The 25,165-nt window shown below is 37.1% G+C and overlaps 1 protein-coding gene and 1 non-coding gene across 2 annotated transcripts in view; one reads left to right on the top strand and one right to left on the bottom strand.

Moving 5' to 3' along the window:
* Positions 1–5,432: 5,432 nt before the first annotated feature.
* The window catches only part of SPAG16 (sperm associated antigen 16), an 843,476-nt gene continuing 823,743 nt past the window's right edge, over positions 5,433–25,165 (top strand). The window contains exons 1-3 of the mRNA XM_024763282.1: positions 5,433–5,563; positions 13,367–13,413; positions 14,575–14,670. Coding sequence (XP_024619050.1) covers positions 5,437–5,563; positions 13,367–13,413; positions 14,575–14,670 — 270 coding nt within the window. The 5' untranslated portion in view covers positions 5,433–5,436. The remainder of the gene's footprint in view (positions 5,564–13,366; positions 13,414–14,574; positions 14,671–25,165) is intronic.
* Positions 7,192–7,295, bottom strand: LOC112411937 (U6 spliceosomal RNA). The gene has a single exon (XR_003005704.1). It is a non-coding gene; the product is annotated as a U6 spliceosomal RNA (small nuclear RNA).

Here is a 25,165-nt window from a genome sequence, read left to right as displayed (position 1 = left end):
ATTTCACCCACCCTCCAAACCCTCTCCCCCATGGCAAGCACTGTTCTTTTCTCTGCATCATGAGTTTTGCTTTGTTTTGTTTGTTTTTGTGATACTCTCCAAGGGAGACTTCCTCTTCTACCTACCCCTTCTTCAACTTCTACCTCCAACCCCTCACCACTCTCCATGCAATTCCTCTCTCCTTCCAACCATTGCCATTTTTCTTCCCTCACCACTTCTTTTTATCTTTCTTTTCTCAGTCTGTAGATGAGGAAGTGCTTGACAAGTGGACAAGATAGAGGAGAGTGCCTTCTAAAATAGGCCATTCGGTTCTTTTCCTATGTGTGAAAGCAAACTGTATTTCTTCCCCCTGTGTGGGAAAAAGAAAAGTTCTTTCAGGTCTAAATGCATAAAGGTATGTCATATCAGACAGTTTTGGAAAAACACCCTTGGCAGTAAAATATATCTTCAAATGTATTTTTTAAAAAAAGATTCTCTATAGAGTCAATATATCAGCTAGGCCTTGTTGAATTGCAAGTGACAGAAAGCCCAACAGAAACTTGCTAAAGGAAAAAAAAAATTATGGTTCCAAATAAGAGAAGGGTCAAGGGATGAGTTTTGTTTAAGGCAACACTAGAATCAAGATTCAAGTAATCTTTTAAAAATAAACTTTTTAAGAATAGTTTTAGGTTTACCAAGGAGTTGCAAAGGTTGTATAGAAAGTCCTCATATAGCCACATCCAGTTTCCCTTATTATCAATATCTTACATTAATATGGTACATTTTTATCACATTATTGAAGCAATATTGATACATTATTATTAGTTAAAGTCCAAACTTTATTCAGATGTTCTTAGCTTTTACCTAATGTCCATATGTTGTTCTAGGATCCCACATTACATTTAATCATCGGCCTCCTTAGGAGCTTCTTGGCTCACACTTTCTCTGTTTTTCATGCTGCTGACTGTTTTGAGTGATACCAGTAAGGTATTTTGTAGACTGTTCCTCAGTTGAGATTTATTTCATGTTTTTCTCATGACTAGTCTGGGTTTATGGGTTTCTGAGGTAGTGTTTGTCAGGTTTCTCCACTGTAAATTAATTTTTCCCCCCACTTTCCATATTCTACTCTTTAGAAGAAAGTCAACATCATGTGCAGTGCACCCTTCAGGAGTGGTGAGTTATGCTCCATTCCTTGAATGTGGTGTATCTACATCCATTATTTGGAATTCTTCTTCACAGGAGATGTGTCCGTTCTCTTCTATTTATTTATTTATTTATGAAATCATTTCTTTATATCAGTATGAAATTATAGATGTTTATTTTATACTTTGGGTTATTTTCCAATACTACTTTATTAATTTTGTTGCTCAAATTGTTCTAGCTTTGTACATTTTGGGGAGCTCTTTCACTTAGCTACTGTGTCATTTTGCTATACCTCATTTTTGTGGGATTTTTAGTTGGGGGGCACTTTTTTACTTTCTGGCACTATAAGATGTTCCAGTCTTGTACATTCCCAGACCAGCCCTATATCCAGCCTTTTCTCCATTGACTCTTCTTTTTATCAGAAAATGATATTAATAAACCAAGATCTGGGTGGTAGGTCTGATCATTGCTTATGGGGGTGTTTTTGCTTCTAGACCCTATCAGCTGACAGAGCAAGAAAATATATACGTATATACTAGAGGTTCAAGTGACTTTATCTGGACTCAGGTTTTCTGTTTCTTTCACCTCGGTCCTCCATTTTTACTCAAGTCTTAGATAGAAATTTTCTTCATGTTTGCAAAGTGACTAGCAACTCTAGAACTTAAATCCCAAGGGATGAAATAAATCCTTTTGCCAGAATCTCCAATTTCCCACCATGTCTCATTGGCTCTTCTTAGGTCACATGCCAACTTGGCAGCTGATCACTGTAGCCAAGAGAAATGAAATCTTATTATGCTAAGCTTGGGTCATGTGCTCATCACTAAAGTCAGAGGATTGATCCTATTTGAACTACATGGGCTTAGAAAACAAGAGATATGAATTTGTGAACAGTTGTTAGTGAAAAAAAGGGAAAATATAGCTGTATGGCTGACCACAGTCAATTACCACTACTTCTATGAATTCTGAAATTCTAAAACTGGCTACCACTTACTGTGAGCTTTTGAAAGAAAATAAGATAGTTACTTTCATAAAAAGATGCATCAGTATATGGCTTGGGCTCTATTGGTAGCAAATGAACACTCAACTTCTGAAAATTGAATAGTAATTTACTATACCTTTACATATGAATATTTTCTCCTTTGAAACTATAAATGTGAAGAGTAAATCCATTGTCAGATTCTTTTCTCGTTTTGCTTTTAAAAATAATTTCACTTTTACAATAATGGAGCATTTAGTCTGGGAGGAAATAAAAACTTGACTTTTGTGGTGTTGTTGCTTCATTTTGACTGTCTCCATTGGTTTTCTTTATTTACCTCTTTCAGGAGCATATTCAAAGGGAAACTAGATGGCTTGCTGTTCATTTATCAAAATGTTAAGGCAATTTTCTTTTTTTTTTACACTTAAAATATTGTAAAATATTTTTAAAAGTAAGGACTATAGAATGGAAGGACTATAGGATAGCATTATAACTGAAACCACTACTGTGATCTGAAGTTTTTGCTTTTTCTTAGTAAGGCTTTCACACTTCTTTTAAATTAAACCAGCAATTAATGGAACAAGAATTCCAATGTAAAAGGATTATTTTCAAATTCATCCATTGCAAAGACATACTGGTTTTAAGATATTAGCAATCACTACAGGAGGTTGCATCCCAATTTTTATCTGAAGGAAATTATTGGTTCTGTTTGTATTTGTTAAGATTACTTTTGCTTTTATTTAATTGCTTTTAAAAAGTATTACTCATCCATTGTAGAAATCTAAAGGTTTACAAAGTAAGATATTAAAGACACTACTAATTTGAATTTTAAATGCACTGCTGCTCTGGTCCTGTGAAATGTGTTTAAATTGTAGGGAAGCCAAAAACATCTTGGGTGACATCTAAATTTGAACGTCATGAAATGGATGTAATCAAATTGGTAGTTCTGAGTTAAAACTTTGGTTATTTGTAACACTTAGAAAATGAGACTTCCAGAATTAAAAAAACATTTTTTTGAGGAGTGGAGTAATGATACCTCTTTAAGTTATGACTTTTTTTTTTTTTAGCTCTTCTGACAAGAATCTTTTCCACTTCTTCTCTGCCTTAAATGGTGGATACTAGTCATAATTTATTTGTTTTCTTATGGCTCTTAATATCTCCGTTTTTGAATTCTGGACATTTCTAAAAATATTTAAGTTTTGTCTTAAAAAATTTTCTATATATGTAAGTTCCTTATAAATATAATATCCAAGTTGAGACTGGCATATTCTCTCAATAAGTTAAGTAAATTTTATTGACATTTATTGAAAATATTTAATATACTGGAAATTTTTTTGGGGGCGGGGCAACTTTATTTGCATTTAATAGTGATTTTTAAGCCCTATATCCAATGAAACCATTTTAAAAAGCTCTATGAGGAATGGAAATTTAGATGTCTATTACACTTTAAAGAAAAAAGCTCAAATTTCTGAATGAGCAAGATTCACTTTTGTAGGTAGAGGCTTTGCTTCTTCATGATCTTCAGTGCTTCTTACATATTTTATTTCATTTAATCTATATTTTAGTAAGGTGGATATTAAAGTCTCTGTTTTAGAGAAGAAGAAACTAAGGCTCTCAGAGCTTAAGTTACTTAAGGTCATACAGAAGTGCCAGGATTCAAACCTATCTGTAGAACATGACATACTACCTCTAAAAATTAAGAGAAGAGCTGTTATAACAGACAAAAAAATCAAAGTATACGTTAATTGTTCAGAGACACCCTCCTCTATGGTTCTCTCACGTTTCTACATGTCTTGCTGAGTGTGCAAGGCCCTGACACTCCTCACCCAGGTCATATCTCAGGCTTGTGCTTACAGGAAACAACCTTGAGGGATGAGGAAATTCCTCCCTTTGGAAGGAAGATCAGGCTTTTGAGAAAAGCGGTGGATACCCCAATTTCAGAGTTCCCTGAATTTTCAGCCCCTTATAATTCTTCCTTGCATCTTAAAGAGCACTCGGGATATGTTTGATATGAGAAGTCAATGACAAGGAGTAAGTTATTAAAAGAATAAATACTACTAGGGATGAATTCTCTAACTATTACATCTAATTGTGATGTTTGAGTATGCTAAAAAAAAAATCCCAAAACCAAACCAAACAATTAAGTACAAATAACAGCTATTTCTCAGTGTCTACCATGTGGCTGGTGAGTTCTCAACTCTTTATGTTGTTTTACCTCTTGCAACAATACTTTGAGGTAGGTAATAATATCCCCATTTTAAAAATGAGGAAACTGGGGCCTTAAGTGGAGGCATTACATTAAGTGGTTTGCCCAAGGTTTCATAGCTAGTAATGGTGGAGCCAGGCTCTGAATGCAGCCTCTCTGGTTCCAGCATTGAAGCTCTTAATCACCTCATTAGAAGTTGCCACTATGTTTCTTTTGGAAATAAATGGGAATTTTTATAATGAGGTGCTGTTTGGCATCCAATTTTCATTAGAATGTAGGATGAAAAAGAATCCGTAAATAAAAGGGCCCTGTAGATGGTTCTGATACATACACAATATAAACCCGAGGAAGATTCTGTCATAGCAAAAGGACTGCACATGATTGGGCAAATATCATTTATTATACATTATGTTAGGACAATTCGTACCTCAAAATTCTTATGGAAATGGCTTTACTTTGGTAAGAATCAACGTTACAACTACAATTCCAAGTCCCAGAGTATAAAACCAAAGAGAAAGCAGACGTCCAGATAAATATTTTGAATGAGTATGAGAATGGAATTGACTAGGGTGACCATCCTAGTTCTTTATTGGTAGTTCCCCTGGGCCAATCTCTCAGTTATGATTTCTAGGACTTTTTTTTTCTACAGGTACTGAGGATCTTCCTCTTTTCCATTAGTTTTCCCTGGGGACAACTAGGACTCTATACACATACCTAAAAATCTGGGGACTGATGATTGGCATGTAAGAACCAACAGAAAGACAATTTAGAGAAGAAAACAAAGTGAAAAACAAATGCTAGGGTCAAAAGTGAAGAAAACCAAGCCATCTCGGTAAGAAAAGGTGTGCAAACCAAGCCCATTGCTTCATTTTATCTCGTCCAGTTCAGGAACTGCATCCCGAGGGCTCAGGGTAACTAGGCAACGAGGTTGCCCCAGTAACGTAGGAAGCGAGGAGGACTTCCCCATTTAGGGCTCGGGGCAGCCCTTCCGGGCCCGGAGCCCGCGCGGTGGGAGGGGTGAAGGATGCCAGGCTCTCGCGAGAGCTGCGTGTGTGTTCGTACTGAAGCGTCTTCGCGGTTGCCCTTAGGGACGCGGTGCGGTAACCAGGGGCAGGCTCCTGGAGCGCTTCAGATGGCTTCTCAGAAAGGGATGCCCTCCTCGGCCCTGCGGGTTCTGGAAGAAGCGTTGGGCGTGGGCTCGACGGCTGCCGGGGACACCGCGGAGGCGGTGGCCGCCGAGGGCGCCTACTACCTGGAGCGTATCCTTCCCGAGTAGGCGCGGCACTCAGACGCTGGCCGCGGTAACGGGTGTTGGGGACGAGGGCGGGGGCTTCCCGCTCTGGGTGCCCTGTGAAGCTTGCGGTCACCCAGCCGGTAGAGATGCCTATTGGACCTCTAGGTGGTTTCAACGCCACCGCGACCCCCTGATACCTACCCACTGTAATTTTTCGCCTTGTAGTAGTTGTAGGCTGATGTGTTCCTGCTGGAAAAAGTTAGTAGTCACCACTCAGTAAACTTTGCAATTTTATTTTAAAGTAGCACAACAAATTAATCCAACCCTCCTTTACCTCAGGGGTTTTCTTAAGTCCCCAAACCTTCAGAATGCCGTGAAAATAAATCCGTAGGGCAACATCAGGAGGTTAAGGAAAAGACCGCTACCTCTAGGCTTTAAGGAGAGGAAGGAGGAAGCTCAGAATATCCAGCTGGATCCTGTAGATGGTCCAATTGTCTAATGCTTAAGTGATTTGTTTTGGTAGCATCTACTTACTGGGTAGTTTCAATCTGGGCTACTTAATGATAAAAATACCACCACCCCGCCCCACCTCCGCCTTTAGCAACTAAATGGTAACCTCGTGACCTGACGAGGCTCAGAGATGTTAGGAAGAAACATCAGACAGTGATGAGCGATTATCATTGGAAATAACCAGAAAAATTGAATAGCCATATGTGGATAATTAGGTTCACTATTTCTTGTGTAAAGCTTTTGAGCTCCCCTTCTCTAAATTAATGGTACTGAGGAGAGGGGGAGGGTTCCTGAGAAAAAGATAACTACTCCATTCTTCAGGCAGATAGGAGAGAGATGGGTAATCTGTTTTATTCTTAAAGGTATCAAGGAAACTGCAAAATCTACCTTATTTTTTTGTCCAAATATAATCCCCCCGGATTTAATTCAAGATTCCAGAGATCCAGCAATGATTCATTTTATAGGCTTTTAAACTGATTAACCTGTCCTGACTCAGGCCCAGTATACATCCCTGCTACAGGGAGCTTTGAAGAACTTGGTTGAAAAGCTCAAAGAAAATATATAGTATTTCATTCAGTGCAAACATGATTTTTACAGGAATATGTTCGAATAGTTTGAAATAAATTTGAATGAAATATGTGGGTGCTCTAGTGTCTTAAGTGAGGTTTTATACTCTGTTTTCCTAGCTCTTAACAAGCTGTCTTTTCCAGTAATCTTCCTTTTTAAATTCATAAACAATTCAACGACTCTTTCAGCGCTAATCTACACCAAAGTAAAAAGTTAGGGCTTCCCTGGTGGCGCAGTGGTTGAGAGTCTGCCTGCCGATGCAGGGGACACGTGTTCGTGCCCCGGTCCGGGAAGATCCCACATGCCGCGGAGTGGCTGGGCCTGTGAGCCATGGCCGCTGAGCCTGCGCGTCCAGAGCCTGTGCTCCGCAACGGGAGAGGCCACAACAGTGAGAGGCCCGCGGTAAAGTTATCTAATGCCCATACTAGTGATAACCAGGCATCTTATATCTGTCAGCATTAAAATGATTTCTATCACAATAGTTTATATCACTGCTTTTAATTTTTTTTAACATCTTTATTGGGGTATAATTGCTTTACAACGGTGAGTTAATTTCTGCTCTATAACAAAGTGAATAAAAATATGGAATGCTTCACGAATTTGCGTGTCATCCTTGTGCAGGGGCCATGCTAATCTCTGTATCATTCCAATTTTAGTATATGTGCTGCCGAAGCGAGCACACTGCTTTTAATTTTTAAACTTGTATAGGGCGAGATGCAAACTTAGACGACATAGTTCTTATCTTACTTAGCTATCTCCAGAACTTTAAGAAATCTAATCATGGAATGTATGGATCCTCTAGTGAACTCTTTTTTAGAAAGATATTTGCAGCTTTGTAAAATATAAGGCTAGATTTTAACTATGTGATCTGTAAACGGGCAAGTAGGTATCTCTAGTAATTGTAAAGAAGATTGGTCGTCTTTCGTTAATGAATGCTCTATTAAAAATCAATACAACTTGAGAGAGGTTTTCACTCATAGTAGTGATCAGGGGTTGCCTTTTAATGTGTGGCTTGCAGACATTTAAGAGTGCCTATTCCAGCTGAGAGATGCAGGCTGGAATGAATTGTATTAAGAAAGCTAATGCTTAATTGATTTTTTTGCTACTTGTCTAAAGAAAGACCTTATTCAAGGAAGAGTAATGAAATGCATGGACTCCAGGGAAGTAGAGCCCCCAAAGTAGTATTGTTTTTGTTACCTACCTCTCTTTGTGCTGATTCTCTGATCCCCTAACTGGCTTTTGATTATTATTTTAACTTTCTAGACATTTTAACACTAAGAATTTGACTGAGAATTTGCTGACGCCTGAAAAGGTCTCCTTTGGCCCCAACAGCAGTTTGTGAGGGTTGACTGAGTTTAAGCCTGTCCTTTGAGGCTAACCAACTCTGGATGCAGTCCCAAAGTCAACTGTTTCAAAAATGCAAATTAAGGATTCCAGACCCTGAAATATGGTGATCACACTAAACCAATACCCCATCTAAGATGCATACTTTTCTTCTTAAGTAATATCCTTAGCCAGTATCTCACTGCAATGGTAATGTTTACTGATAACTTTAATTAAAACAGAACTTTTGTTATTTTTAAAAGTTATTTTGTTATTTACTGCTTTTAACACTTAGTTATTTTTCCTCTAAGATGTTACTTCTCTGGAATATTTATAGTATTAAGTAAGAAAATATTAGTAAAATCCTTAATAATCATTATGTTCTCAAGTAGTATATTTCTTATTATCATTGGAAAACTGGATTTGCTCATGGGTGCTTAATTGCATCCTACATATATTCAAATAAAAAGGATAGACAGTTTGAATGTAGAGTGTAGAGGCATGTTACTAAACCTGGAGTGCTGAATTCTACATGCACAAAAGTCATAGATTCTTTGGAGAGAAAAAAATATTTTGTTCTGTGTCTTCTAGACTAGGCAGATGTTACTGTGTATATGAATCCAAGATATAGATCTTGAAATGAAGATTCTAATTCAGTAAGTGCGGGTTTCAGGGGTTGAGATCCTGCATCATTAACAGGCTTCCAGGTGCTGCTGGTGTGGCTGATCTAAGGACTATAATTGGAGTAGCAAGGCTGTAGACAAATATCTTAACCTCTAGCCTTTATGTTTTCAGATAGAGGTATAATATATAGACCCCATATCTTTGGGTCTCCTGGTTTAGAAGTTGGAAAAACTTACACCGCCATCCACTATGAGAACCTTATACGTTGAAACAAAATTATTTTCCAGGTTCTGAGGCAGAAGATAGGCAACAGCTGTCTTAGGCAGGAGTGGCCAATAAATTTCCACATTTGCCAATTCTATTGAATTGGTAGTGGTTCCGTAGCATGTGGTATTAAGACTTGGTAGGAAAGACTGAAGGAAGCAAACAGCAATGGGAATTATGACAGCAAGTGTGCCAGTTATTTGCCACCTTTGGTCTATTTTCAGTTAACTTACTTTATTTAAACTGGCTTTCCTAAGAAAGGGAACATGACTATAATGTTTGGTATTTACAATACATTTCTTTTATTTCAATTTAGTGAGTAAAATGTTGATCATGGAGGATACAGGCTAGACTTTAGATTGCCTTTGTGTACATTGATTCTGCAGTGATATCAAAGATTACAAAGCAATTTCTGTCTATATCAGCTTTGGGAAATCATGTAAAATATAATTAGCTTTATGTTTCACTCCAGTTCTTTATAAAGCAGGTGCTACTGGCAGTGATCACTACCTACAGATGCAATAGTGGAGGAGACCAGTGTGTGAGGAACTTTGTATGCTGCTCTCATCTGAAAATTGTTCATTTCTTTCTGGCTGTGGTCCATTTGCACAACCTTGTTTGTGACCCCATCATACCAACTGTCACATCAAACTCTGCTCCATTAGGCCAGCTGAAATGCTTCTCTGAAGCTTCTTGCAGTTGTATCTTCTGTAGTACTCGGTGGATTTAGGGCTTCATGGCAGTTTCAGTGTGGGTATATATTGGCCTATTTTCTGACAAGATCTGCAAGGTCAGGATCTGGTGCAGATTCTGTTCATGTAGAAACTACTAGTTCACTGGTGGTGATGAAGTACCAGGGAACTAATTCATAGTATGCAAACTCACAAGTACTACTAAATTCCTTCCAGAGCAAGTGGAGATATGGAGAATGACCCTTAGTCTGAGACCAGGCCATGACTATAGGATATAGTACCTGGCCTGGAAGGGGGTGGTGCTGTGGACTGTGGGTGCAGGCCAGGGAGGAAAGAGGGCCACAGATAGTACCCTGGGCAAGATCAGACTAGAAAACCAGGCACAAAATTAAGTGTCAAGTCAAGCTCAAGCTCTAGAAATGCAGGACCAGATCTGAGTGGAATAGTCAGAGTAGAAAAAAATGAATTTTGGAACTGGAGTTCAATGATGTTTTTTGAAGGAAAACTAGGCAGGTAATGGGAAGGGAGTTTTGTAGGGGCTCAGAGTCAGCTTGGCAAGAAGAAACTGATATTAAGCCAGCATGCCAGTTTATTATTCTGCAGTGGAAAAATAACTTTGTATGAAAATTGTGACCAGCTTAATTGTATGGACATTTCCTGGAGAATAGGATCACCTAAGAGATTAGATTACAGATGAGAAAGTTGCCCAGTAAAAGTAGAATCAAAATTAAAGGTTTTATTTTTCAGGCAATTCTTGACAAACTGTGCATTTCTACCCTACCAATATTGCTTCTAAAGCAGTGCTTTCCAACCTTTTTCACACACGATGCTCCATCAGATCCTGCTTCACTCTCTCTTTCTGGCTGTCCCAAGGGCCAAGGGGATCAATATCTGTACAGTCCAAAGTTTTCTGTTTATGAAAACCTAAGAGCATGATTTCTCTCAGGCGTCAGAATCAGAGATTGCTGTACATCTGCTGAGAAACTCATCTGTTTTCATTGGATGGATACTGAATTGGTATCTGATTACATTTCCCTTTTTACCCTGACTGCTGGGAAGCTTAGAGTCAAACCTGTGGCATATAACAAAGTTCATGAGACCTTATGGCCTGTACTGTACGTTACTTCTGCTGTTTCCCTTTCTCTGCTAATTTCCATATTCATTTATTTTTATCTCCCTGTAGCTGTATGCATGTCTGTAAACTGCCACAGAATTGTTTTGGGATTTGTTTGTGCATTTGTCCATGTGTTGCCAGCCGGCTAGCCAGCTAGACAGATACATGTGAAAGTACATTTCCTTCTTTAGTAATGCTGCAACATCACATTTCAACTAAGTTGCTTCTGAGGAGGAAAATTTTCTGTTCACATCATATTGTGGGTACTAACAGTATCAATTAAGGAGGATCCTGATTCCTGTTTTGGGTATTTGTACTCTTCCTGATCTTTTGTTTGGTTAATCTCTTGCCTTTGGTTTATTGAATCTTTGGGTCGATAGCCCTGTAGCTCTTTTATATTTCTCCTTCCTTTAGGGTCTTCAGACTGAGCTGTTTAAAGGATTTGATTTATCTGTTTGTAATATGACACTTGAGAGTTTGGAAAACAAATAGGTGAGAATTCATTACTGAGGATATTGGTAAAAATTGCACATTGCTGTTGTGTCACTGTAGAAACAGCACGGTGTAGTTGAAAATTCATGGTATTTATATTTAAGAAACTTGTCTTTGTCACTCATATCTTTGATTTTGGCCAAATCTATTCATCTTCCTGACTTAGTTTCCTTTACTTTTTTTCAATTTAGAGATTACTGTATCTGCCATTCAATCTCACAGGGTTTTAAGAGTACCTATGGTTATGATCCATGTGACAATACTTTTTAAACTTTATAAAATGGTAGTTATTTTTCTCTTACTCTTTTTTGATTATGGGAAACAATATATTATTAGTGATTATAATCCATTCCCTAGAATATTTTTTTTTTGGTAGCAGTATACAAGTGTTGTTTTACATTTCCAAAGCTTTGAGGACAAATCACCTTTTCCTCTATAGAGCCATGTTCAAGAAGCTTTGCTTTGACGTTTCTTCCTCACAATAAATAAGCAGTTGGCTTATTTACAATTATAAACTCTATCCAGATCATTTTAGAATGTTAACTTCTTTGTGAAATTTATTATGGTATAAGCAGTGATGAAGGATAGCATTACTTTTCTGGAGACTTACAGGCAAGTGACTGCCTACGAAATCAGCTTCTAATAGTTGTTTCTCAGAAGGGGACATATTTTTCCATAAAAAAGAGGCTGAACTTCCTGTAGCTGAACCTAAGGAAATTTTATATCATTAAGTGAACATGTGTCAGAAATATATAAATCTAGAAAAGGAGGAAGATTCAGAATGTCTTTTATGTATCCATTCATCTTAACACTAGATCATGGGAGACTTAGGAGACTTCTCCACAGGTTCTCATCTCTTTCCAGAACAGGGAAAATAACAACAAACACTTGTATAGTATTTATTATAAGCCAGGCACCATTCTAAATGATTTACATATGTTAATTTGTGTTAACAAGAGAGGTAGTATAGTATAGTGAAACCTAAGCTTCTGGGGCTGGTTCCCAACTCTGTTAGGTCCTGATTGTGTAACTGTGCATTTGAGTCCTGATCTGTAAAACAGAGATAATAATAGTTCAGCCTCATTGGTAGGATGAGGATGAAATGAGTTAATACATGTAAAACCCTTAGGACAGTGCCTGGCTCCTGTTAAATACTATGTGTGTGTTATCAGTTCTTATTACAAACAACAGAAGTTGTTATACACACCGTCAGGTTACTCTTGCAGGATGGGATGACAGAGAAATTTCTTATAACCAGCAGCAAAATGAAAACTAGGCTAATCTAATCTTTGATTTTCATAACCATTGCTGTGCACTGAAGTGTTTAATTTTATACCTTTTAAACTTGGCCTAATAAAGTCTGTGCATTTGAAAAAAAAATGTAAACCTACTGACCAATCAACAAAATAGCATTACTGGTGTGTATTTTGATTTCTTTTAAAATTAAATGTTGTCTTGAAGTTTTAATTTGTAATTAGACTAACTTGTAATTTTTGAAGGTCTTAGAGCAATGCTGTTAGAATTTTTTATTAGAATCATTTCCACTGATATTTTAATGCTGATATATCTTGATAATTTATGAACTGCTGAGTTATGATTATTAAGTAGTTTATATTTGCTTAAACATTAGGCTGTCTTTTCTGAGAAGATAATTTTAAAATTAAGATATGTAAGAAAGAGAGTAGAGGTGTAAGTATCTTTTATTGATAAAAACATTGAAATCTATATTTTACTTATATTTAAATCTTAGCGTGCTTTGTTTTTTTCATTCACAATACTTTAAACCAAATAAAGAAGTCACACTGCATTGTGAATGACTAAGAAACTCTGGAAAATTCACTGTGGTTTGAGATGTGTTTGAAAATTTACTGTCGTAGTTTTCCTGTCCATCATTTTTCTTATCTCTTTCTAATTTATGTTATGATACCATGTACATTTTTGTAAGCCTTCTTAGAATCAAATTGGAAATCATTAGATAGTAAATAGATTAAAAATATAGTTTTTCATGAGTTTGGGTTGTTTGAATAATAATTTAAAATAACAATTAAGATATTTTGTCTTAAAACATCTATAAATGTAGGCTGTATGAGGAAGAGAAATTTTAAAAAATAGCTTAATTTATGTGTATTTACTAACTTGGTGAGATACTTGGATATAGTACTGTATTTTAAGGTTATCTCAATTTTTAAATATAATAATTTTATTCCATTATTTTGAGATTCAGACTTAACAGTACATTTAGAGGTCACCATAACTGAAGCATCTGAAGATGACTATGAATATGAAGAGGTAATTTGTTCATTTTACGTATTCTATAAATTCATTACAGTTATTCCTGTGAAATATTCACTTTATTTTTCTTAAAAATTTTTTTTCTTAAGTGATGATACTTTTTCAACTGAATTTAGCTAATCAGCTGGTTAAGAGTGAGGTTTGAAAATTCTATTTAAAAATTTAAATTGGTTAACACATCTGGCTCTTTTGATTTTCTTGTTAATTGTCCTTCAGAGTTAGCTTCTCATCACCTGCCTTGTGGATCCACACTATAGTCTGTCGTCTTTGTCCAGTAGGTGTTCCCAATCATCCAGTCTAGGTTTCCCAGATTCCTACTACCTAGCTGGAGCTCAGATCCTATGGTTCCCTTCAACTTAGCAATACTTTAGTCTAATATAGTTACTGTCTCAAACCTGTCCTTTAATTCATTGTTCCAAGGGAACCTATCATTACATCTGAGACTTGGAAGGCAGAGTCACTCCAAGATGACAGAAGCTGTGAATGAAACTGTGGAAGCAAGCCTGGCATTTGTGGCCGGGCAAACAGGAGACAGGACAAACACAGAAGATAGGCTTTGTATTACTACTGGTAAAATGGAGATAATATTAATACATACCACATGAAATGACTTAATAAATGTAACAGGCTTAAAGCTGTGATCAGCACATGAGAAGCATGCAATAAGTGTTCACTCTCATTAATGTCATAACTAGAGTCAGTTGCATTCTTCCGAGAGCTTAACATTCAGGCAGTGAGTTTAGTTTTGCTTTTTAATATTAGACATAATTTATTAGATATTGGCAGTTGCTAGTAGTTACGAAAAGTAATGGTGGAGAAAATCTGGGATGCGGAGAGAATGGTGGCATTTAGATGGCCTAACGTTCTTTTTTTTTCAGCAGAGTTGTTAGACTACATTTGTCAGTATAGGTAAAAGCAGTTGCCCGTAAGCTAACCTCAAGTTCATCAGTAGTAACATTGAGTGATGTTTATAAGGAAGTCAGAGGGCTGCCTACTTGTTACTTTATTTTTCATGGATCTTCAGAATGACATCGTGTCTTACATAAAGTGTATTTCTTTGATCCTTTGTTTTGTTAGGAAAATTTATTTCTAAAATGAAATAAGGCACTTTTATATTCCTGCTAACTCTTCCTATCATTCTCTTTCTCTGTTATTTAGATACCAGATGACAATTATAGCATTCCAGAGGGTGAAGAAGACCTGGCAAAAGCAATTCAGATGGTCCAAGAACAGGCTACAGATACTCAAATTTTGGTGAGAATTTTGAACACAACCATAGCCTATAGTTTAACAGTGATACTTTCTACACGAAGTTTTGAAAGTCATTTAAACTATAAATACTTCACTTACTAGATGCAGCTCTATCACCTGACGTCTTTTTCACTTCTATTTGTTTATCATCTAACCTTCACTTTTAGTAAGTAGTCATATTTACTTTGCCTTGGATCATCATTTTCCACATGGTGTTCACTTTTGCATGACTTTGCAACAAATGACAGTTTCTCTCAGAACTCTTTTTAATCTCAATAGAGTTTAAGCAAGGATTTTCAGCACTTGTACAGAACTTGGTATTGTATACATATTCTACAGTCTGTTTTGTAAGCATCTGTATTTTTTGTTTTTCATGGAAGTATTTATATCACAGGAAATGCTTAATATATTATGCTTTTTTTCTTGTGAGGCTGATGAACTAATTTCACTAGAAAATATGGTGGGGCTGCTTTCTGATTATAATACCACCAATTAACAGTACATGGAATGATGGCATTCCTGTAAAATTGCAAGCTCAATTAAAAATTGACAATAATGATGATAGCAAAAATATTTTTAAAGTGCTACCAATACTAATTAACACTGAAGTCATACCAATACTAATTAAGGAGGCTGCTTTTCTTCAAAAATGAAACCTTTACTGTGAAATATGAAGGAAATTATTATACTCTTATTTAGGTGCAGATTTGGCTTCCTCAGTGCAAAATAGTATGTGATAGACTTCACTCCATATTCTGCCCTTTGTCAATCTTTCCATATTTTTCAGATTTCCTTGGTTCAGAAATCTAGTTACTCCTTTCCAAAATATCTGTCCATTCAAAATTGAAAAATGCTGAAGGGGAGGATTTTTTGAATCCAGAATTGATTATATTCTAAGTGGAGGGCTTTAGCTCATAGTAAACTCTATTCTCTAATATATCCTATGGATATAGTTCCTTCTAGGTAGACGTAAAGTGAAGTCTATTATGCAGACTTTATTAGTCTGTTGGATATCTCAATGCAGTAATTTATAGGAAAGTTTTAAAACATAGCATTTTGAACGATGAGCAGTGAATAAACATATCAGTTGCATTATATGTATTACTTATCATCTTCCTTCTTGCTTTACATCATTAAGTAAAGAAGGATTAAAAAAATACTTTATGTACCACTCATTTATATTGGTACTTGGTAACATAGATATGCCTAACACAGTGCTTGGCACATAGTAGGCACTAAATGAATAGCAGTTAAATAAATGAATAGATAAATGAATCATTGAATGAAAAAATTATGACCAAACTGTAATTGCATCTTTGTATGTGGTATCATGCTAGAAGGTGCTTGTAAATCCAAAGATAAATCCAAGAAGGGCAATTGGTGAATAAATTCAACGTAGTAGCTGTCGTATCTTCTGAACTAAATATCAGTAATTCTTCTGTCATCAGTTTCTCAGAAGCTTTCTTTTATCATAAGCTTGCAAGAGGTAACTTTCTAGTTTTATGACATATTTATAGCTTGTTGACTCTCATTTAAGTTTTTATCTGTTTTTTGAGTTCTTTGGAGGAACAGTGCTATGCAGAAAATTCACAAAAGTTTCCCTTAAGCTTTTAAAATTAAATATGAATTCATTTTATGATAAGCATTTCAGTTATGTATTTCTAATTTGGTTTTTGTTTCTATAGTATTTTATCTTCAAAAACTAGCTTTGAGTTGTGCCATGGGCTTTCTGTTTTACGAATATTTATTGCTTATGAAACCCACTTCCTTTTGTTATGATTTTATTACATCTGTTTATGAGCAAGATATATTTTCTTCTATGTTAGAGGATAGTAGTAGTCTCAATTGAACAGGGACTTTTAGAAAATTCATTAAAGACTGCAAGTAAAAAAGGTCATCATTACATTAGGAATGTTGAATATAGTTGAAATTATTGAAAAGTTGAAAGTTGGAAATAATGTAAGTAGTTTTATTGGTTAAAAAATTAACAAGGATTATTTATATAAGAGTTGACATTTAAATGAATTTTTATAATTTTCTTTAAACCTTGATAATATATATGAAAAATCTGAGAATTGATGCATGTTTTATTTCATAAATTTTAAACTTTTTATCCTATAAAAATGTTTCCTTGATAGGTGCAATGTTTCAGAACTCTGAAATAAAATATAGTTTTATCATATTTAAAGTAATTAATGAAAATAATTAATGTAGGAAATGTTATTAATCTGTGACAAATGTGTGGTTTGGTTGTACTGTCCATTGTTTCTTGAAACTGAAGTCTTTTTTCTAAGTATAAATGTAAGTAGAAATAGGAATACAGGCACACACACATATACACACACATATTCCTTAGAAATACTTGTATGTAATTTTATGAAAGAAAGTCTACTTATATTCAAGCTGGGTTTTCCCCTCTACACTGTGAGCATATTATTGCCATTTTGGGGGGTAATTCTTTAGCTGTTTTGGTTCGTGATTTTTTTGTTTTGCTAATTTTGGAGGTAAAATCTTAAAGGTCCATGTATTGCCATAATAATATAATATTTATAAACTTATAAGTTTGATCTTTAAAGATAACAGTAGCGGAGTACCTAAATCATAAAACTGTTAAATTTCCTGACATCTTCTCTCCACCTCCTCCTCTAAGAATATAAGGCATTTCTTTGAAATAGTCAGGTGTTTCTGAAGGAGATGAATTGATAACTGAACAAAACTACTATACTGTTTAACATATTAATCAGTAGTTCTCAAAGAATTTTACTCTAAGATATTTTCCTACATATTTATTAAGAATTACTATCAAATATTTTCATATTAAAGTTATGTTCTTATAAGAAAAACGTAGCTCAGGATTAGTTATTCCTTTCATTTATTTATTTATTTTTAACATCTTTATTGGAGTATAATTGCTTTGCAGTGGTGTGTTAGTTTCTGCTTTATAACAAAGTGCATCAGCTATACATATACTTATATCCCCATATCTCCTCCCTCTTGTGTCTCCCTCCCATCCTCCCTATCCCACCCCTCTAGGTGGTCACAAAGCACCGAGCTGATCTCCCTGTGCTATGTGGCTGCTTCTCACTAGCTATCTATTTTACATTTGGTACTATATATAAGTCCATGCCACTCTCTCACTTTGTCCCTGCTTACCCTTCCCCCTCCCCATGTCCTCAAGTCCATTATCTACGTCTCTGTCTTTATTCCTGCCCTGCCCCTACGTTCCTCAGAACCACTTTTTTTTTTTTAGATTCCATATATATTTGTTAGCATATGTTATTTGTTTTTCTCTTTCTGACTTACTGCACCCTGTATGACAGACTCTAGGTCCATCCACCTCACTACAAATAACTCAGTTTCGTTTCTTTTTATGGCTGAGTAATATTCCATTGTATATATGTGCCACATCTTCTTTATCCATTCATCTGTCAGTGGACACTTAGGTTGCTTCCATGTCCTGGCTATTGCAAATAGAGCTGCAATGAACATTGTGGTACATGACTCTTTTTGAATTATGGTTTTCTCAGGGTATATGCCCAGTAGTGGGATTGCTGGGACATATGGTAGTTCTATTTTTAGTTATTTAAGGAACCTTCATACTGTTCTCCATAGTGGCTATTAATTTACATTCCCACCAATAGTGCAAGAGGGTTCCCTTTTCTCCACACCTCTCCAGCATTTATTGTTTGTAGATTTTTTGATGATGGCCATTCTGACCGGTGTGAGGTGATACCTCATTGTAGTTTTGATTTGCATTTCTCTAAAGATAAGTGATATTGAGTATTCTTTCATGTGTTTGTTGGCAGTCTGTATATCTTCTTTGCAGAAATGTCTATTTAGGTCTTCTGCCCATTTTTGGATTGGGTTGTTTGTTTTTTTGATATTGAGCTGCTTGTAGTATTGGAGATTAATCCTTTGTCAGTTGCTTCATTTGCAAATATTTTCTCCCATTCTGAGAGTTGTCTTTTCATCTTGTTTATGGTTTCCTTTGCTATGCAAAAGCTTTTAAGTTTCATTAGGTCCCATTAGTTTATTTTCTGTTTTTATTTCCATTTCCCTAGGAAGTGAGTCAAAAAGAATCTTGCTGTCATTTATGTCAGAGTGTCCTGCCTATGTTTTCCTGTAAGAGTTTTATAGTGTCTGGCATTACATTTAGGTCTTTAATCCACTTGGAGTTTATTTTTGTGTATGGTGCTGGGGAGTGTTCTAATTTCATTCTTTTACATGTAGCTGTCTGGTTTTTCTAGCACCACTTATTGAAGAGGCTGTCTTTTCTTCATTATATATTCTTGCCTCCTTTATCAAAAATAAGGTGACCATATGTGCATAGGTTTATCTCTGGGCTTTCTATCCTGTTCCATTGATCTATATTTCTGTTTTTGTGCAAGTACCATACTGTCTTGATTAGTGTAGCTTTGTAGTACAGCCTGAATTCAGGGAGCCTGATTCCTCCAACTCCGTTTTTCTCTCTCAAGATTGTTTTGGCCTTTCAGTGTCTTTTGTGTTTCCATACAAATTGTGAAATTTTTTGCTCTAGTTCTGTGATAAATGCCATTGATAGTTTGGTAGGGATTGCACTGAACCTGTAGATTGCTTTGGGTACTATAGTCATTTTCTCAGTGTTGATTCTTCCAGTCCAAGAACATGGTATATCTCTCCATCTCTTTGTATCATCTTTAATTTCTTTCATCAGTGTCTTATAGTTTTCTGCATACAGGTCTTTTGTCTCCTTAGGTAGGTTTATTCTTAGGTATTTTATTCTTTTTGTTGCAGTGGTAAATGGGAGTGTTTCCTTAATTTCTCTTTCAGATTTTTCATCATTAGTGTATAGGAATGCAAGAGATTTCTGTGCATTAATTTTGTATGCTGCTACTTTACCAAATTCATTGATTAGCTCTACTAGTTTTCTGGTAGAGTCTTTAGGATTCTCTATGTATAGTATCATGTCATCTGCATGTCTCTATATATACTATCATATATAGTATCATGTCTCTATGTATATAGTATTACGTATAGTGACAGTTTTACTTCTTCTTTTCAGATTTGGATTCCTTTTATTTCTTTTTGTTCTGTGATTGCTGTGGCTAAAACCTCCCAAACTATGCTGACTAATCGTAGTGAGAGTGGGCAACCTTGTCTTGTTCCTGATCTTAGTGGAAATGGTTTCAGTTTTTCACCATTGAGAACGATGTTGGCTGTGGGTTTGTCATATATGGCCTTTATTATGTTGAGGTGAGTTCCCTCTATGCCTACATTCTGGGTTTTTTTTTTTTTTTTAACATAAACGGGTGTTGAATTTTGTCATAAGATTTTTCTGCATCTATTGAGATGATCATATGGTTTTTATCCTTCAATTTGCTGATATGGTGTATCACATTGATTGATTTGCGTATATTGAAGAATCCTTGCATTCCTGGGATAAACCCCACTTGATCATGGTGTATGATCCTTTTAATGTGCTGTTGGATTCTGTTTGCTAGTATTTTGTTGAGGATTTTTGCATCTATGTTCATCAGTGAAATTGGCCTGTAGTTTTCTTTATTTGTGACATCTTTGTCTGGATTTGGTATCTGGTTTTGATGGTGGCCTTTTAGAATGAGTTGGGGAGTGTTCCTCTCTCTGCTGTATTTTGGAAGAGTTTGAAAAGGATAGGTGTTAGCTCTTCTTTAAATGTTTGGTAGAATTTAGTTGTGAAGCCGTATGGTCCTGGGCTTTGGTTTGTTGGAAGATTTTTAATCACAGTCTCAATTTCAGTGCTTGTGATAGGTGTGTTTATATTTTCTATTTCATCCTGGTTCAGTTTCGGGAGGTTGTGCTTTTCTAAGAATGTGTCCATTTCTTCCAGGTTGTCCATTTTATTGGCATAGAGTTGCTTGTAGTAATCTCTCATGATTCTTTTTACTTCTTCAGTGTTAGCTGTTATTTCTCCTTTTTCGTTTCTATTTCAGTTGATATGAGTCTTCTCCCTTTTTTTCTTGATGAGTCTGGCTAATGGTTTATCAATTTTATTTATCTTCTCAAAGAACCAGCTTTTAGTTTTATTGATCTTGGCTACTGTTTCCTTCATTTCATTTTCATTTATTTCTGATCTGATCTTATGATTTCTTTCCTTCTGCTAACTTTGGGGGTTTTTTGTTCTTCTTTCTCTAATTGCTTTAGGTATAAGGTTAGGTTGTTTATTTGATATGTTTCTTGTTTCTTGTGGTACGATTTTACTGCTATAAACTTCCCTCTTAGAACTGCTTTTGCTGCATCCCATAGGTTTTGGGTCATCGTGTTTTCATTGTCATTTGTTTCTAGGTATTTTTTGATTTCCTCTTTGATTTCTTCAGTGATCTCTTGGTTATTAAGTAGTGTATTGTTTAGCCTCCATGTGTTTGTATTTTTTACAGATTTTTTCTTGTAGTTGATATCTAGTCTCATAACGTTGTGGTCAGAAAAGATACTTGATGTGATTTCAATTTTCTTAAATTTACCAAGGCTTGATTTGTGACCCAAGATATGATCTATCCTGGAGAATGTTCCATGAGCACTTGAGAAGAAAGTGTATTCTGTTGTTTTTGCATGGAATGTCTTATAAATATCAATTAAGTCCCTCTTGTTTAATGTATCATTTAAAGCTTGTATTTCCTTATTTATTTTCATTTTGGATGATCTGTCCCCTGGTGAAAGTGCGGTGTTAAAGTTCCCTAGTATGACTGTGTTAATGTCCATTTCCCCTTTTATGGCTCTTAGCATTTGCCTACTGTATTGAGGTGCTCCTATGTTGGGTGCATAGATATTTACAATTGTTATATCTTCTTCTTGGATCGATCCCTTGATCATTATGTAGTGTCCTTCTTTGTCTCTTGTAATAGTCTTTATTTTAAAGTCTATTTTGTCTGATATGAGAATTACTACTCTACTCCAGCTTTCTTTTGCTTTCCATTTGCATGGAATATCTTTTTCCATCCCCTCACTTTCAGTCTGTATGTGTCCCTGGGTCTGAAGTTGGTCTTTTGTAGACAGCATATATACGGGTCTTGTTTTTATATCCATTCAGCCAGTCTATGTCTTTTGGTTGGAGCATTTAATCCATTTACATTTAAGGTTGTTATCAATATGTATGTTCCTATTACCATTTTCTTAATTGTTTTCGGTTTGTTATTGTAGGTCTTTTCTTCTCTTGTGTTTCCTGCATAGAGAAGTTTCTTTAGCATTTGTTGTAAAGCTGGTTTGGTGATGCTGAATTCTCTTACCTTTTGCTTGTCTGTAAAGGTTTTAATTTCTCTGTCAAATCTGAAAGAGATCCTTTCTGGGTAGAGTAATCTTGGTTGTAGCTTTTCCCTTTCATCACTTAAAATATGTCCTGCCACACCCTTCTGCCTTGCAGAGTTTGGGCTGAAAGATCAGCTGTTAACCTTATGGGGATTCCCTTGTATGATATTTGTTGTTTTCCCCTTGCTGCTTTTAATATTCTTTCTTTATATTTATGTTTTGATAGTTTGATTAATATGTGTCTTGGCATGTTTTTCCTTGTTTTTATCCTATATGGGACTCTCTGCACTTCCTGGAGTTGATTGACTATTTCCTTTCCCATATTAGGGAAGCTTTCAACTATAATTTCTTCAAATATCTTCTCAGTCCCTTTCTTTTTCACTTCTTCTGGGACCCCTACAATTTGAATCTTGGTGTGTTTAATGTTGTCCCAGATTTCTCTGAGACTGTCCTCAATTCTTTTAATTGTTTTTTCTTTATTCTGCTCTGCAGTAGTTATTTCCACTATTTTATCTTCCAGGTCCCTTATCCGTTCTTCTGCCTCAGGTTTTCTGCTATCGATTCCTTCCTGAGAATTTTTTTTTTTTGCCGTGTACGGGCCTCTCACTGTTGTGGCCTCTCCCGTTGCGGAGCACAGGCTCCAGACGCCCAGGCTCAGCGGCCATGGCTCACGGGCCCAGCCGCTCCGTGGCATGTGGGATCTTCCCGGATCGGGATACGAACCCGTGTCCCGTGCATCGGCAGGCGGACTCTCAACCACTGCGCCACCAGGGAAGCCCCCTGAGAATTTTTAATTTCATTTACTGTGTTGTTCATCATTGTTTGTTTGTTCTTTAGTTCTTCCAGGTCCTTATGAAATGTTTTTTGTATTTTCTTCATTCTATTTCCAAGATTTTGGATCACCTTTACTATCATTACTCTGAATTCTTTTTCAGGTAGACTGCCTATGTCCTCTTCATTTGTTTGGTCTGGTGGGTTTTTATCTTGCTCCTTCATCTGTTGTGTGTTTCTCTGTCTTCTCATTTTGCTTAACTTACTGTGTTACGGGTCTCCTTTCCACAGGGCAGGTTCGTAGTCCCCATTGTTTTTGGTGTCTGCCCCCCATGGCTAAGGTTGCTTTAGTGGGTTGTGTAGGCTTCCTGGTGGAGGGGACTAGTGCCTGTGTTCTGGTGGATGAGGCTGGATCTTGTCTTTCTGGTGGGCAGGACTATGTCTGTTGGTGTGTTTTGGGATGTTTGTGACCTTATTATGATTTTCAGCAGCCTCTCTGCTAATGGATGGGGTTGTGTTCCTGTCTTGCTATTTGTTTGGCATAGGGTGTCCAGCACTGTAGCTTGCTGGTCGTTGAGTGGAGCTGGGTCTTAACATTGAGATGGAGATCTCTGGCAGAGCTTCTGCCGTTTGATATTACGTGGGGCCAGGAGGTCTCTGGTGGATCAATGTCCTGAACTCGGGTCTCCCTCCTCAGAGGCACAGGCCTGATACCTGGCTGAAGCACTGAGACCCTGTCAGCTACATGGCTTAGAAGAAACGGGAGAATAAAGGAAAGAAAGAAAGAAAAAAATAAAATAAAATAAACTTTTAAAAATAATAAATAAGTATTGAGAATAAAAGAAATTTTAAAAGTAATAAAAAAAAGAACAACATAGGAAAGAAAGAAAGAAGAGAGCAACCAAACCAAAAAACAAATCCACCAATGATAACAAGTGCTAAAAACTATACTAAAAAAAAATGGTAAAAAAAAAATAAAAAAAAAAAAAAAAAAAAAAGGATAGATCCCTAGGACAAATGGTAAAAACAAAGCTATAGACAAAATCAAACAAAGAAGCATACACATACACAGTCACAAAAAGAGAAAAAGGAAAAACAAAACCAAAACATTGTTGCTCCCAAAGTCCACTGCCTCAGTTTTGGGATGATTCGTTGTCTATTCAGGTATTCCACAGATGCAGGGTATATCACGTTGATTGTGGAGATTTAATCCGCTGCTCCTGAGGCTTCTGGGAGAAATTTCCCTTTCTCGTCTTTGTTCGCACAGCTCCTGGGGTTCAGCTTTGGATTTGGCCCCGCCTCTGTGTGTAGGTCACCTGAAGGCATTTGTTCCCGCTCAGACAGGACAGGGTTAAAGGAGCAGCTGATTCGGGGGTTCTGGCTCACTCAGGCCAGGGGTGGGGGAGGCAGGGGTGTGGATGCGGGGCGAGCCTGTGGCGGCAGAGGCCAGTGTGACGTTGCACCAGCCCGAGGTGCTGTGTGTTCTCCCAGGGAAGTTGTCCCTGGATCATGGGACCCTGGAGGTGGCGGGCTGCACACGCTCCTTGGAGGGAAGGTGTGGATAGTGACCTGTGCTTGCACACAGGCTTCTTGGTGGTGGCAGCAGCAGCCTTAGCGTCTCATGCCCGTCTCTGGGGTCCATGCTGATAGCCGCGGCTCGCGCCTGTCTCTGGAGCTCATTTAGGCGGTGCTCTGAATCCCCTCTCCTCACGTACCCCGAAACAATGGTTTCTTGCCTCTTAGGCTGTTCCAGAGTTTTTCCCGGACTCCCTCCTAGCTAGCTGTGGCGCAGTAGCCCCTTCAGGCTGTGTTCACGCAGCCAACCCCAGTCCTCTCCTTGGGATCCGACCTCCGAAGCCTGAGCCTCAGCTCCCAGCCCCTGCCTGCCTTGGCGGGTGAGCAGACAAGCCTCTCGGGCTGGTGATTGCTGGTAGGCACCTATCCTCTGTGCGGGAATCTCCCGGCTTTGCCCTCCGCACCCCTGTTGCTGCGCTCTCCTCAGTGGCCCCAAAGCTCCCCCAGCCCCGCCACTTCCCGTCTCCGCCAGTTTAGGGGCTTCCTAGTGTGTGGAAACTTTTCCTCCTTCACAGCTCCCTCCCACTGGTGCGGGTCCCGTCCCTATTCTTTTGTCTCTGTTTATTCTTTTTTCTTTTGCCCTACCCAGGTACGTGGGGGAGTTTCTTGCCTTTTGGGAGGTCTGAGGTCTTCTGCCAGCGTTCAGTAGGTGTTCTGTAGGAGTTGTTGGACATGTATATGTATTTCTGATGTATTTGTGGGGAGGAAGGTGATCTCCACGTCTTACTCTTCTGCCATCTTGAAGGTCTCCTCCTTTTCTTTAGACTTTGGTTTCATTAAAGTCCATTTTAAATCTTACATATCATATATGCTAATGAAATAAATACATAAAATAATTTTCATTACTTTTATATGTTCAATGATTAAATCACAATAAAAAGAGCTGTTTGTCATT

Source organism: Neophocaena asiaeorientalis, unplaced genomic scaffold, assembly GCF_003031525.2.
Source record: "Neophocaena asiaeorientalis asiaeorientalis breed wild unplaced genomic scaffold, Neophocaena_asiaeorientalis_V1.1 scaffold86, whole genome shotgun sequence".
NCBI lineage: Eukaryota > Metazoa > Chordata > Mammalia > Artiodactyla > Phocoenidae > Neophocaena > Neophocaena asiaeorientalis.
Note: the sequence above shows the minus strand (reverse complement) of the source record. Positions and strands in the feature narration are given on the sequence as shown.